Source organism: Prionailurus bengalensis, chromosome B3 (genome assembly GCF_016509475.1).
Source record: "Prionailurus bengalensis isolate Pbe53 chromosome B3, Fcat_Pben_1.1_paternal_pri, whole genome shotgun sequence".
Taxonomy (NCBI): domain Eukaryota; kingdom Metazoa; phylum Chordata; class Mammalia; order Carnivora; family Felidae; genus Prionailurus; species Prionailurus bengalensis.
The window spans coordinates 526,127-537,849 of NC_057355.1; the positions used below are offsets into that span (position 1 = coordinate 526,127).

At 50.1% G+C, this 11,723-nt stretch overlaps 1 protein-coding gene across 1 annotated transcript in view; it reads right to left on the reverse strand.

Moving 5' to 3' along the window:
• The window catches only part of IREB2 (iron responsive element binding protein 2), a 47,628-nt gene extending 35,905 nt beyond the window's left edge, over positions 1-11,723 (reverse strand). The window contains exons 1-2 of the mRNA XM_043554574.1: positions 11,564-11,723; positions 10,240-10,329 (exon numbers count right to left, since the gene is read on the reverse strand). Coding sequence (XP_043410509.1) covers positions 10,240-10,329; positions 11,564-11,582 — 109 coding nt within the window. The 5' untranslated portion in view covers positions 11,583-11,723. The remainder of the gene's footprint in view (positions 1-10,239; positions 10,330-11,563) is intronic.

Genomic DNA, 11,723 nt, shown 5'->3' on the forward strand with positions numbered 1-11,723 from the left:
AGTTCTGGAGAAATGTTAGTTCTCATCCTACCTCAGTCAGAAACAGAACAAAGTCCCCCAAATCAAGAGGAACTGCAGGGGAGAAAATTTTCTGTTAGAACATTTGGAAATAATGAGAAGGGAAACATCACAAAAGCAAATACACAAGATCAGTCTTGGATACGGCTAATTATTCTGGAAAAACAGTATCGGGAATATTTTTTGTTTGAAGATCTTCATAGAAAGCATTTAATCACATTTGTAACAACATATGACAAACTCCAGCGAAGTATCTCCATTTCCTTTGAAACCCACTGAGATAATAATAAAGAGATAAAATTATGAACAGGAACAAAGAGAGAAGCAGAACCGAACAAATTTACGAAGACAGCGCAGGGACGATGGACAGACCCAGAGGAAGGGCAAGGGGAGCACTGGGCCGCAGGCAGCCCGGGCCTTCCCAGGGGCAGCGTGAGGGGCTCAGAGGCAATGGGACAGAGCTTTCCGAGCTCCCAGTGAGGATGGTCTCCGACCTAGAGCTCTCTGCGCAGGCCAGCCCTCAATCAAGTGTGCAGGCGGCAGACGCCGTCCTCCCCAGGGGAACACAAAAGCACACAGTCCGGGACGTGGGTCTGTAGCACAGGCAAGAACGGGGACCCTTCCGGGCCAGGCTGTGGCCGTGCAAGTCACTTGACTTGCGGTCAGTGTCCCGTGGGGCAAAGAGCAAGGCCGGGGGGGGGGGGGGGGGACACGCTGCCAAGAGGAGGGGAAAACTGGGGAGCCTGGGTGTTTCAGTCGGTGAAGTGTCCGACTTCAGCTCAGACCATGATCTCGCAGTTTGTGGGCTTGAGCCCCACATCAGGCTCTGTGCCTGTTTCAGATTCTGTGTCTCTCTGTCCCTCCCCTGCTCATGCTTTCTCTCTCTCTCAAAAATAAAAAAAAAAAAAATAATAAAAAAATTTAAAAAACAAGAGAGAGAGAAGGGGGAAAACTAACTGCCAGACCACCTAAGGGTAGGGTAGAGGGTAGAGTTCTTCTGGAAGTTGTGGAGAGGAATTATTGACAAAGACTCAGAAGACTCGGTGAACAAAAAAAGACCATCATTACTTCCAGGAAAAAATACAAAGTCGCAAGAGACGAGACGCAGTCATCACCTGCTATGTGGCCTGGCCGGAACATTTACAGCCGTGATAACCTAAGTGTGGACTACAGACTTGGCCAAAAATTGTAACTGTAATAACTAAGAAGTACATGGGATATATGGAAAAGGAAAGTGCCAACTTCTTATTTTCCCCAACAGAAAGTTAGTGAAGTCTAAAACTGGAAAATCAAAAACCAGGGGCACCTGGTGGCTCAGTTGGTAGAGTGACTCTCGATCGCACGCTTGCGAGTTTGAGCCCCACGTCGGGTGTAGAAATTACTTAAAAAAAAAAAAAAACTTTAGAAAAAAAAAGAAAAAGAAAACAGCTATATAAGCAAGGCGATTTACTAACGCGGAGGAGATCATCGTGAGAAATAACCATGGGAACGAAAAGATCTCTGCAGAGCAGAAACGGAGGGCGGCGCAAGGGCTACTGTTTAGTCATGATCTTAGCGACCTCCAGGTTTTTGATTCATCGTTCATCATTTGAACGTTAACATTAAATTTAAAAGCAGCTGTCAAATAAGAGTGCTTTAAAAACAAAAGGAGTCACAGACGTCAACTGGACAGCTGTCACTAACAAGCACTAACTTGCAAAATCTGCCTGAATCTGTAGTAAGTACCAGCGGCCGACTGTGAGAAAGACAGGCGCATCCGACCCGTCCCTCCGACAGAAACAACTGCTCATTTCTCTCCGGCCTCACTTCCAGCTGGTCCCCAAGACGGTACTAGGATCTCCCCCCCCCCGCCCCCCCGCCGGCATCCACGGTCGCGCCACCTTCCACACCGGAGACCGGCTGTTGTGTGAGCGGCAGAGCGTGGCGGAGGCGACAGCACGGACTTAAAGGCCACCTACGAAAGTTCTCCAGCCTCGGCCTTGCTCTCCCGGACTCACTCCGGGGGAAGCCAAAGCCCGTTCCGAGGGCAATCCCAGGGCAGCGAGGAGAGGCCCGTGAGGGAGAAAACCGGGGCCCGGGGCCAGCGTGCGAGTGGGGCTGCACTGCCCCGGGGGCAAACCCTCCGGCCCCAACCTCCTGAGAGGCCCCGGCCGCGACCATTCGGCCGAGCCACCCTCGGGTCCTGACCCACAGGAGCCAGGAGAGGTTAACGCGTGTTTACACACGTCGTCCTTTAGGCGCAACACTTTCGGGCTGTTAGGCAGCAAAAGGTCCTACAATTCTCTTCCTCAACTACTCTCACAATGACACACGCAGTTATTTATTCAGGACCCACCAAGGAGAGAGGTTGAGGCGCTCTGCCTACGTCATCTCATTCAATCCTCAAAGCGAGCCTCTAGGTAGACAGCCCAGAGCCAGAGCCAGAGCCAGAGCCAGAGCCACAGCGGGTAGCCTAGCTGGTGTGGAAACCCGGGTGGAGACGCTCTAGTTAACCCCACACCCCCCCTCTGAAGCAGATGCAAAGTTCAGGAAGGCCCCCAGGGTCTCCTTCCCTTTCTCCCTACGCCCTCCACGCGCACACTCCTGCTCCGACCAAACCATCTTTGATTAAAGTCCTCGCACCTCAGGGCCTTTCTGATCCCCACTCACCCGGGCGGTTCTCCAACACGGTGGAACTTCACCTTCTCTGTCCCCCTCACCTTCGCACTTCAGGCCCTACTCGCTTCCCAGACCCCCACTCACTCGCCCCTTCGTTCTTTCATCCTAGCGGCCGCCAAAACACCAACGTGTCCTTCGGGCAGTGAACCCCACACCACTTTCCTAAGAACTCTTCTTTCTGTTTCAAAAATAACATCACCGTTGGGGCGCCTGGGTGGTTCGTCCAGTCGGTTGAGCGTCCTACGCTTGATCTCGCCTCAGGTCATGATCTCAGAGTTTGTGAGTTCGAGCCCCGTATGGGGCTCTGCGCTGACAGCGCAGGCTGTTTGGGATTCTCTCTTTCTCCCTCTCGGCCCCTCCCCTGCTCACACTCTCTCAAAATGAACTTAAAAAAATAGTAACGTTACTGAGGCATATTTTGCCCATCGTGAAAATCACCCTCTCCAAGCACACAATTCAATCCTAGATTTACCGAGTTGTACAATCAGCACCTGTTCTAGAACATTTCATCACTCCATCGGCCCCTCCCACCCATTGGCAGTCCCTGTCCTCTCCTCTCCCACCTCAGGAAGCCACACAGCCACTTCTGTCTCTAGCTCTGTTGTCTCTGGCTCATTCCATACTGACAGAATCATACAATCAGGTCTCTTAGGGTGTCCGGCTTCCTTCACTGAGCGTGCTCCCGAGCGCGTCCACGCAGTAGCACGTATCTGGAGACAATTTCTTTCAACTGCTGAAGAGTATTCAAGGTGTACATGCCAAATTTTGTCCATCCGTTCACGCACTGAAGGACAGTTACGTTGTTTGCAATTTTTAGCCATCGTGAATAACGCCACTCGGATCATTTGCAGATCTTTGTGTGGATAACTGTTTTTATTTCTCTTGAGAAGATTCCTAAGAATAGAATTGCTCGGTCATATGGTAAATGTATGTTTAACATTTTAAGAAACTGCCAAGCGGTTTTCCAAAGGGGCTGCACCACTGTACGTTCCAGCAATGTACGAAGGTCCTTCATCTGTTTTTTATGGAATACCCATTCCAGGGGGTGTGAAACAGCTCGATAGGGTTTTAATGGCGGTGACACGTGAAGGAGGGAGAGAAAAAGAAACCCACAGTAACGGGATAAACTGGAAGCAGCGTGAATACGTGCTGCAGCCTCGGCTGGGTCCTCCCTGTTCACCCAGAGGTTCTGCCGCGTCTCTCATGCCTGTCTCCCCGACCTCCCCAATAACCCGCACGTCGTCCACTCTCCTCGTCCAAGACCCGGCCCCACACCCCACCGCAACCCGTCCCGCTACACCCAGGCGCACGGCCACCTCGGGGTTATTCCTGCCCCAAGAAGACGGCTGCGCAGCTCCCACTAAGTGCCAACCTCTCTGGAGGAGCTCTGCCTCCCGTCCCCGTGGGCACACCTCAGCACCCTGAGTCATCCGTCACCCTGTCTCCTTAGCCTGCGATCTGGCCCTTTCTTTCGGGTTCTTCCAATGAACAGCCTCTAGCTCCGGGTCACACACACACACGGCCTCCAAGCACTTCCTTCTTCAAACTCTCAGGGAAGCTTTTGGAGAGTCACTTAGATTCCCCACGTCCACTTCTCTAGACTTCCACACACTGTTCAGCCCACGCCAATCCGATTCGTATCCTCAGACGCCGACAAAACAGCCCCTCTCAGCAGCACTCAACAGGGCTACTCGTCCCTCCCCCCTGGAACTCTCCCGGACCAGCTCAACACCGTTCCGCTCGTGTCCGTGTCTCCCGCCTCACATTTCAGCGCGACTCTCGAGCACACGCAGTAATAGTTCCAGGCTATTCTTTGGACGACGGTGAAACAGTGACTAGCCCTGGAAGACAGACAGCGCCTCCCTCTGGAGCAAAGGGCAGGCACGCCTGCTCTCCATTACAGCAGACCTGGGGGCCCAAGTTCCGAGCTCCCTTTTCGTAACGCAACCATGCCGTGTGCGCGCATCACCTGGCCCTCTTCAGGGTCACCTGTAAGAACGGGGGCCTGCATGCTGGTGCTGTGGGTCCCGCTTTGCTGTGGGTAATAAGCCACCCGTTGTCGCTGAGAGTCTCGTGTCTTCCGTCAGCATCTATGAAAGTACGTCAGGATAACTTGTTAACTTGAAAGGAGGGTAAATTTTAGATCCTTTCCAGTCCTTAACACCTTCTGGCAGGACTGTGTTTCCTGGCCAGACTCTACTCCTCTGCCTGATGTGTGTGTGTGTGTGTGTGTGTGTGTGTGTATATATATATATATATATAAAATATACGTATATAATATTTATGTATGTACGTATGTGTGTACGTAAAACAAGCTCTGGGTACCAACATGGAGCTCAAACTCACAACCCTGAGAACAAGAGTCACATGCCTGGGGCGCCTGGGGGGGGCTCAGTCGGGTAAGCGTCCAACTCGTGATCTCGGCTCAGGTCGTGATCTCATGATTCACGGGATCGAGACCCGTGTCAGGCTCTGCGCTGACAGAGGGATTCTCTCTCTCTCTCTCTCTCTCTGAATAAGCAAATAAACTTTAAAAGAGTCACACGCTCTATTCGCTGAGCCAGCCAGGCCCCAGTACTTTAGACTGCAGTCCAGACTGAGAAAGAGGGCTAAGGGGGTGAAGAACCCACTGGAGTAGCTACGGGGTGGACCTAAAAACCCTGGTCAAGGCCAGAGGCCTGGACCAGTTCTACGAAGTCTTGTAGCCCCCTCAGATCTGGCAACAGGATTAACTCCTATCTGTGTCTGATTAGAGTCAAGGTATTGTTTCTGTCTCTAACTAGTACTAGGCGGGACAGATTTCCAATAAAGAAGTGTGACCTTTAAAACACACGCACACACTACTGCCATGAATGAAATTTAAGAAGGCAGAGAGAAGATTCCTGCTTCAAGACTATTTTCGCCCACTAACTGACAAGGTGGAGAAAATAAGAAAAGCAGCACCTATTATGGAGGAAAGCACACACACGTGCACTGTCCTCAGGCACCCCTGGCAGGCACACAACCCGGCACCAGCTGCTAACCCAACAGACACGCTCTGTGACACTGTGCAAACCGCCACCCGTGGTGCGGACGGCCCCCTGTGTCCCAGGACCTCCCTGGCTGCCGCGCGCAAGCGAGAGCCAGGGCCGGACAGGTCAGTGACCTACAGCCTGAGGAGAAAAAAATACCCTAGGACAATGATGTCCCTGTCCCAGGGATTTGCAATCAGGACACAGAGTGACCAGAAAGGTGTTAAGAGCTAACCTAGAGACTGAGGCTGCCATCTGGGGCCACATCTAAAGTTAGCGGGCAAAGGACGCTGGGTTGCAATGAAGCAGAGGGGGGCAGAAGATTGGAGGGGGCAGAAATCTGAAGCCCTGAGAGGAAAAATAAAGAACTTCCTCAATTCTGGCCCATGTGCATTTTCTTCAGATACAGCCACCTTTCACCGGCCAGGGAGCTCTGCACTATTACGATAAATCTTTCTTCACTTGAGGTAGCAGGGGTCTGTTCTGTGCCACCCAAAAGGCCAAATCTAGAACACAAAACGTCAACAAAAGCAAAGTTAAAATCCACAGGCCCTTGGACAAAATGTGGAGGGGGAGTGAATATGCGGCTGTAGCTGAACAATAGTCAGGTACAAAAGTCGTAACAAAAGTCACGTTAGGTAAAAGTAACCCTCAGAAAGTTCTGCACCGTGTGTAAACTTTACAAGCAAACCATTTTGCTGCTAACCCAACTCACAGCCCTTTCCAGAGTCCAGTGCAGAGACAAGATCAGAAAACACGGACTTGTGTCCCTTCTAGCAAGAGAACTACTCCAGCAACAGACCTGTGACAAGCCAGCCGAGCTAGCTTAAAACCATAGGCGGAAAAAGTCAGCCACGGCTACAGTCTTAACTGGCTGGTAAAACAATCCTAACGTAACGACCAGCAGCGGCTACACTGGGCATCACGTGAAACGAGTAAGTGGGCTACAGAGACAGACGACTAGAGGGTAGACACTCAAAAAGAAACACAGATAAAAAGACTGGCAGCCTTCAAGTGACAAGAACAGCCTCTGGCTTTAGAAATCCTGGTTCCCATGAGGACTGACGGCTTTCTTCCTTCGTCTTTGGATGTGTGGAAACCACATCTTTCCTGGAGTTTTTGGTCCTTAAATCAAGTTAAAGCCTGGAACACGCAGTACACAGTGAAAAAGAAAAATGCTGATGAAGGTGGAGGGAATGGCACGCTTTCAAACCAATGAAGCTAATGACAAGCTTGCATCAAAATTTAAATATCACACACACACACACAGCAGCTTTATTTATAAATAGGGAAGAGCTGGGAGAAGCTCACCCAACTATTATGCATTCACACAGGCAGTACGGTGCAGCCGCCGGAGGCTGCTGGAGAGTACAGGTATCCTTGCTACCTGAACTCACGCTCCCAGACTCAGAAACCAGAGGATCAGATAGCAAGGGATACTCGTATTCCAAGGCATGGAAAGATGCTCATGATACAGCAAGTAAACAAACAAACAGAGGTTACGAAACCGCGCACACCGTCTATTTCTCTTAAAAGTAGCACATTCGTATGTATCTGCACCCACAGGTTAAGATGACAGTTGCGGCACTGCCTGAAGCGTTGTCTTCTTGCGTTTCTCATACCCAGTCTAATTTCTTATAAACCATAAAAACTCTCCTAAAAAATAGGCTTTTTCAGAGGCTAGGTTAGGATGTGGAAAAGTAAGCCTCGGCTCTACTGCAGGACAGTAGTGAAGCAGTCGGGAAGGGAAAGAGGGTGAATGAGCTGGCCTGAAATAAAGAAGGGGCCCGGGGCTCTACTCCAGCCGAACACCCCGTGCTCAGCGACAGCCGCTCTGAAACGCTCACCACCGCCAGGCCAGTCTTTGCACTGTCCTCCCCCTTCCTCAACACTTCCCCTTCTGTTTGTTCTATTAACTGCTGACCGTTCTCACTCCCTATGTGCTGACTGTCCTGCATGACCCGTCTGTTCAGTATTAATTCAAGTCCTAGTTCCTTCAGAAAGCAGTCTGACTGTCCCAGGGAACAGTGATTTCTCCCCTCCTTGGAAACATCCAGAGATCTATGTAACAGAGTTACTCAAAATCTCGAAGGCTGTAGTCTGTGCATCGGAGCGCCTGAGAGGCAGCTCCCGATCACTAAAAAGGCGATTTGCCAAGGAACTTATAGAAGATCGAAGTGAAATCAATGTGCAGGATGTGTCCACTTCCATAAAGACACCATGAGTATAAACCTGGGAAGCAAAAAGATCAAACGGCAATAAAACAAACAAAAAAAAAACCCACAGAAGTGAAGTCATTTATGTTGTGCTCTATGGAAAGACAGACGGAGTAAGGAAGAATCCAGGCCGGCTCACTCCCCCAACCACTTCAACCCTTTCTCCCTTGCCACATCTACTGTAAAAGCTGGAAAGCCACCTATTCTGACCTTCAGCCTCCCCGAAGTGGACAGGGGCCACCGACCTGGCCAAGGAGATACAGGCAAAAGCAGAGGGCTTTTCTCCCTCTGCTGCCCTTCAAGCTGCCGAGGACATGGACAATGTCTGGAGGTGCAGCGGCTCTTTGTGACCAAAACAACGAAGGGAAAACAGAAAAAAAAAGAACCCTGGATCCTTGCTGGCACTGTTGCTATAAGGTCCCCGTCTGCCCAAATCTAGAGCTCCTGTTACACGGGAGAAACCACCTGTTTGCTGAAGTCACTGTACAGCAGGTTCTCAGCTCGACGCAGGCATTCCTGACACAGCATGCAGGGAGATCAGGAGAGGGGCTCGCAAGAGTTAAGTCATTACAGCTGTCATGCTCCACCTGGCAGGCGTCAGAATGAGGGACAGGAGCAGAGAAGACCGTGGTCCCAAACCCCGGTGACTACAAAGCGGGGTCCCCGAAGCACATCTCTGGAAGGCCATCCAACATGGTCCCTCCAGAAGTGCAACAAAGACTCTTTGTTCTGACGATAAACAAGCAAAACAACCCTCCACTGAAGCGACTCCTCTCTTCCCAAGTCACTTCTTTCCGATTTTATTCCCCCAAGTGAGGACTAAGAAGGTACTAATCATTAATAGACCTTTCCTAATAACCACTCCATGAATAAAACAGAGCTTTAATCCCATGGAAATAAAAACCAAATTTCTGTTTTGAAGGCATTTATATTTACAGGTGTTTTATTATTTTTTTCATGGTTATAAACACCTCGGTGTTCTGGAACTCAGTTATCCGGATGTCCACGAAAACTTATTTTCCAGAGAAAATTTAGCTTTTGTGTTATTAACCATTCTCTTTCAAAACATTTTAGTTATTTTTGATGGTTTCCTACTGATTGTCTGCATTTTCGAAATACAGGCCGTTTTCAAATGGGCACATTCCCACAAATTATCCACAGAAAGAATTCATACTTAATTTTTAAAATATCCGCACGTATGTTCTTTCAATCATTAAACTATAAAATATGGGTTAAGAAACTTCTAGGCCAGAATCACTAGATATTTGAAAGTAAAGGGAAATAGAAGATCTTTCGTATACATAAGCACTTTAGCTGTTCCCTGTTCAAGATTTAAAAATTCACCATCACTGAAAGAATAAAAGAAACGTGAATTAAAGACATACGACACTAAGAAAACCACCAGCCTCTCCTAATACAAACCACCGCACCCAAAGATGTAAGGTAAAGGGTACTGCTCCCATTTTGGAGAACCTTTTATTTTTAAAAGGCAACCTGGTTCTAAGACAGGTTTCTTCTCCAAAAATTGAAATATTCTCATGATGTACACGAAAAACTGCCAGTGGCAGTCTACAATATTTAGACACACCAAAATCTACAGGAAAATCACAAAAGCAATCTTCTGAAAGACTGTAAGAAGAAACGATTAAAAGAAAAGCTCCCTCCAAAATGCACCGCAATCGATTTCGCATTTATCTTTTCAGTAGTTTTCACTGAAAAATCCAAACAAAGAACACTCTTCCGAACAGGTCTTCTCTTCATTGGCTGGTTCAGTTTTCAAATGTCCATAGAGTCAAGACTTCCATCAGATACCCTAGGGTTGAGGCAAATTCAGTCTTCTGAGCTCTCAGTGAAGGGTTTGACCGTGGTCAGGCACCTGCAAAGGTCTGGCAACGGTGCTGGTGCACAGGCCAGGGCAAGCCATGCCCTGGAGAACAACTCACATCAGCGGGCCCTGTTGACGGTTCCGATTCAAGTACAGCAGGTAAAGAATGGTGGGCACTGTTCACGCGAAAAACTAAAGCATGGGTATGATAGGTATAGAATATCATCAGTCAGGTTTTGTTTTGTTTTTTTTAAATAGTTTCTCTGCGGAAAAAAAACCCACTGCTAAATGAACTTACATTTTTAAATGAGAAGTTAAGGTATGGACTTATACCCTCCCTCAAACAAAAGTCCCAACAGGAGATTTTAAAATGTTACAGGTATGTGTAGGCTTACCTGTTACAACATGGTGGGAGTAAATTTAAAATTTCTTCAGCTGAGCTTAACAAATGCAGTTTTATTATTGGAAACTAAATCCCTCCCCCCCACCCCGAAAATTTAAGCAACATTACCATACTTGGTGCCTCCAAGTCTAGGTACATTGAAGAACTTCTTACGTGAGCTGTCATTTAATGTTTCGATAAGGTACTCAAAGGCGTATCCTGAAAAAAAATTATAGTTTCGTGAAACACAGCTACTAAGTACCTTAATACAAAGTGAAAACAAACACAAACCAGCTTTGTCCATTAAAATCTTCTGCAATGGTGGAAACGTTCCATATTTGCAGTGTCCAATAAGGGAGCCAATCAGCCACATGTGGCTACCCGAAATGCAGCCATAGCCATGGAGGAAATGAATTTTAAAACTTAATTTTAATTAATTTCAACCTAAATAATCACGCACAGCTAGGGTCCACTGTATTGGACAACAAAGTTCAAAGCATGATTCTTGTCACATAAAAACAGGTGAAGTAACGAACTCCTGAAAGGTGGCAACAAAGAATACCCAGAGAGGAGAAATAAGAATGATTTAAATGATGTACAGGCGTTTGTTTGGGGGAGGCCCTGTCCTGAAAAATGCTAAGTACAGATAGAACACTCTGAGAACGCCACAATGACAAGGGTTGGGGTTTTTTGGTTTTTGGGGTTTGTTTTTTTTTTTTTTTCAAATAATCGAAACAGATTTTTATAGAGTGTTGGGCAACATGGATAAAATCAAAACCACACGAAAACAAGAAACTTGTCCGGTAAGACCCTGCCAGGTCTGCAGACCCAAAGTACAAACGAACAACAGAATTTCCCCCTAAAGGAGAGTGAAGCGAACCAAGAAGTCAGAGACCCGGGAGTCTCCGCGGAGCGTTCCCAGCTCGCAGCGTTCCCGGGAGCAGAGCCTGCGGATCTTTTGTGCAGACTCATCGCGGTGGGTGGGCAGGACCCTCGGCGTTAGCACCCCGGCCCACTGTGGGAGCGGGAGCGCGTCCTCCCCCGTGGAGGACGAAGACGGGGGGTGGGGGGTGGGGGGGACCCGCGCCGCAGTGGGTGCTCCGGGACCGGCCGACCGGAGCCCGGCCTTGACCGCTTCCCCCTCCCCCCACCACCACTCCGGGCCGGAGCCCGCGGCACAGGGAGGGGCTCAGCCGAGCGGCGGGGGTCCACCCGCGGAGGCGCGAGCCCCCGGGAGGGAGACCCCGCCCCCACCCCGGCTCCGCGGACGGGGGCGGACAGAAGGCAGGCGGCCCCTCCCGACCCCGGAGCCGCCGAGCAGCGGCCTCGGGCAAGCGGCGGGCCCCGCGCAGGCCGGCCGGCCGGAGCGAAGGCAGCGGGCCCGGGGCGCGCGGCCCGCCGGCCAGGCCCGGGCGAGCGGAGCGGGGAGGCGCGGCCGCGGGCGGAAACTGACCTGCAGCTGGGGCGTCCATCGCCGGCGACCATAGTATCCCTGCGGGGAGGGGGCCCGCGGGGGAAGGCGGGGGAGGCCGGGCGGGGAGAGGGAGGAAGGCGGGCGGGCCGGCGGGGGAGCAGGAAAGGGGCAGTCTCGCGCAAACACCGCGAGAGCCGCA